Below are 2,500 nucleotides of genomic sequence, written 5' to 3'. Positions count from 1 at the left end.
TATATATATATATGTATATATACATATATATACATATATATATATATGTATATATACATATATATATATGTATATATATATATATATATATATAAGTTTGGGAGTGGTGGTAAAGCAAAGTATAAAAAAAAACGAAAAGGAAAAGTAGATGAAGTCAAAGGTAGATCATCATGTATTTACTTATTTATCTACTTATTCATCTATTTATTCATTTATTAATTTATTTACTTAATTATTTGTTTAATAAAGATCATTACCTACATTTAAATATTTACTGTGTGACCTTGAGCTGTAGGCATATTACAAAACCCATGTTGCTAACTACAAAATACTTGTGTAGTCCTATACCGTCCCCCCATCACTCATACATACATTCATAAAACTCCTGTATCATGTATATACGTATGTACATATCATTCACACACATAATCTGGTCATATGTTTGGTATCTTTTTACTTAAAGTTTTGGAAGCAGGCGATGATTGGTGGTGTAAATCATGTATGGGTTTCGGAACTGATTTGTGTTACGGTGTCTGATTTCAAGATTTTAAGAAAATGTTATCTCGCCAGTGTGTAAATGATACAGCGATTTTATATTGGTACGAGAATATTAACGCCATGGTCGTGTGTATTTACATGTTTGTAATGATTATTTTTATGTGTGTATGTATTCTCTGTGGTCTTCGACAAGTGCTACCCTCTTCCTTGTAGGAGTAGGAAGACCCCCATCCCCACCCAAAAAAAAAAAAAAAAAAAAAAAAAAAAAAAAAAAAAAAAAAAAAAAAAAAAAAAAAAAAAAAAAAAAAAAAAAAAAAGTTTCCGAAACTTCGACGATACTGAATTTGTTTTGTTCTTTTTTTTTCTTCAGCGGAGGATGACACTGATAGTGGATGTGCGCGCCTAGTCATGGGTAAACTCCAGAGCGTCCTTGCGCGCGGAGTTGAGCACTACGTGGACACGTGTGATAACCTCCTCCTTTCCAAATCAACCCTTCTCAGGTGAGTGGATCCCCTCCGTTTTCCAACATATATATGAGGCCCCGCATGGAGAAGTGTCCCATGCGACACTATGGCCGGTTTTGAGTTACGCACATATAACGTGAGCGTGAGGTTTTACCACTTTGTTTTAGGAGCGTTTCGACCATATTGCAGGTCACGTTTTGTCCTTTCCGATATGCTCGGATTGAAGTAGAAGGGCCAAAATAGTGTTATATGTGCGTAACTCAAAACCGGCCATTGTGTCGCATATCAAATAATTCCAACAATTGCCCCCGGACTCGAACCAAGACTTACGCGGATGCAAAGCCGACGCTCTACCGACCGAGCTACTGCGACTATAAGGTTCTCTACTGCACATATAATGTATATATACTCAAATACATCTTGCTTTGTAATCTTTAAATCCCGCTTTACGAGATGGCTAAGCATGATAGCCTCTGTCGAAGCTGAGTAATTTAAGAACATAATTATCCCCTCAGTGAAGTCATGTTGATTCTCTTATCGGGACTCAACCCGCATCCATCTAGCTTCACTCCTTCAGACTGTCCGCGTCCCAGTTCGGTCAGTCATCATGCACTACGTCTTTTGAACTGATTTGATTATATAATTTTGTGGTTGATAGGCTCATGCATAGGATTCTTTTGGGATTTATCTCTTCATCATGCACTCCGTCTTTTGAACTGATTTGATTATATAATTTTGTGGTTGATAGGCTCATGCATAGGATTCTTTTGGCAGTTATCTCTTCAGCTGGATTTGTAAAGTTTAAGTAGTATATTATGTCTTCCTCCATGCGATTTTATATATTTGAGGGACAATCATCTCCACATAGAAAGGGTTAGACTTTTCAGACTTTATATAAGAATATCTTTTTTATCTCCTCAGGAAATAGTGAATTTGAAATTTTGTTCTTTTGGTAGTTACAGATGATACGACTAGGCACTTCCTGGTATATGATCCTCACCTTTCTTCATCTTCTTTCAGAGCTTCACACGACGTCATTCGGATGACCTCGGATAGGCCGTGTGGACTTCGAGGGGCGGTCGTCGATCTCTTCTTGGACGATGGGGACTGCTGCAGGAAGTACGTTTACGAGTTTCCCCCGTGTCTGATGACCATGGTGCCTGTACACACACACACACACACACACACACACACACACACACACACACACACACACACACACACACACACACACACACACACACACACACACACACACACACACACACACACACACACACACACACACACACACACACACACACACACACACACACACACACACACACACACACACACACACACACACACACACACACACACACACACACACACACACACACACGGATTGGTAAAGCACTGGCCTCACAAGCCAGAGAACCGGGGTTCGATTCCCCGGCCGGGCGGAGATAAGTTGGGTTTGTCTCCTTTCACGTGTAACCCCTGTTCACCCAGCAGTGAGTAGGTACGGGACGTTAGTCAAGGAGTTGTGACCTTGC

General features: G+C 39.5%; 1 protein-coding gene across 3 annotated transcripts in view; it reads left to right on the top strand.

Moving 5' to 3' along the window:
- The window catches only part of LOC143027038 (DNA damage-inducible transcript 4 protein-like), a 59,321-nt gene that overhangs the window by 49,660 nt on the left and 7,161 nt on the right, over positions 1-2,500 (top strand). For all 3 annotated transcript variants that reach the window (XM_076187895.1, XM_076187896.1, XM_076187898.1), the window contains 2 exons: positions 869-998; positions 1,983-2,081. In XM_076187895.1, coding sequence (XP_076044010.1) covers positions 869-998; positions 1,983-2,081 — 229 coding nt within the window. The remainder of the gene's footprint in view (positions 1-868; positions 999-1,982; positions 2,082-2,500) is intronic.

Source organism: Oratosquilla oratoria, chromosome 7 (assembly GCF_046742065.1).
Source record: "Oratosquilla oratoria isolate Oo_2021 chromosome 7, ASM4674206v1, whole genome shotgun sequence".
NCBI lineage: Eukaryota > Metazoa > Arthropoda > Malacostraca > Stomatopoda > Squillidae > Oratosquilla > Oratosquilla oratoria.
Note: the sequence above shows the minus strand (reverse complement) of the source record. Positions and strands in the feature narration are given on the sequence as shown.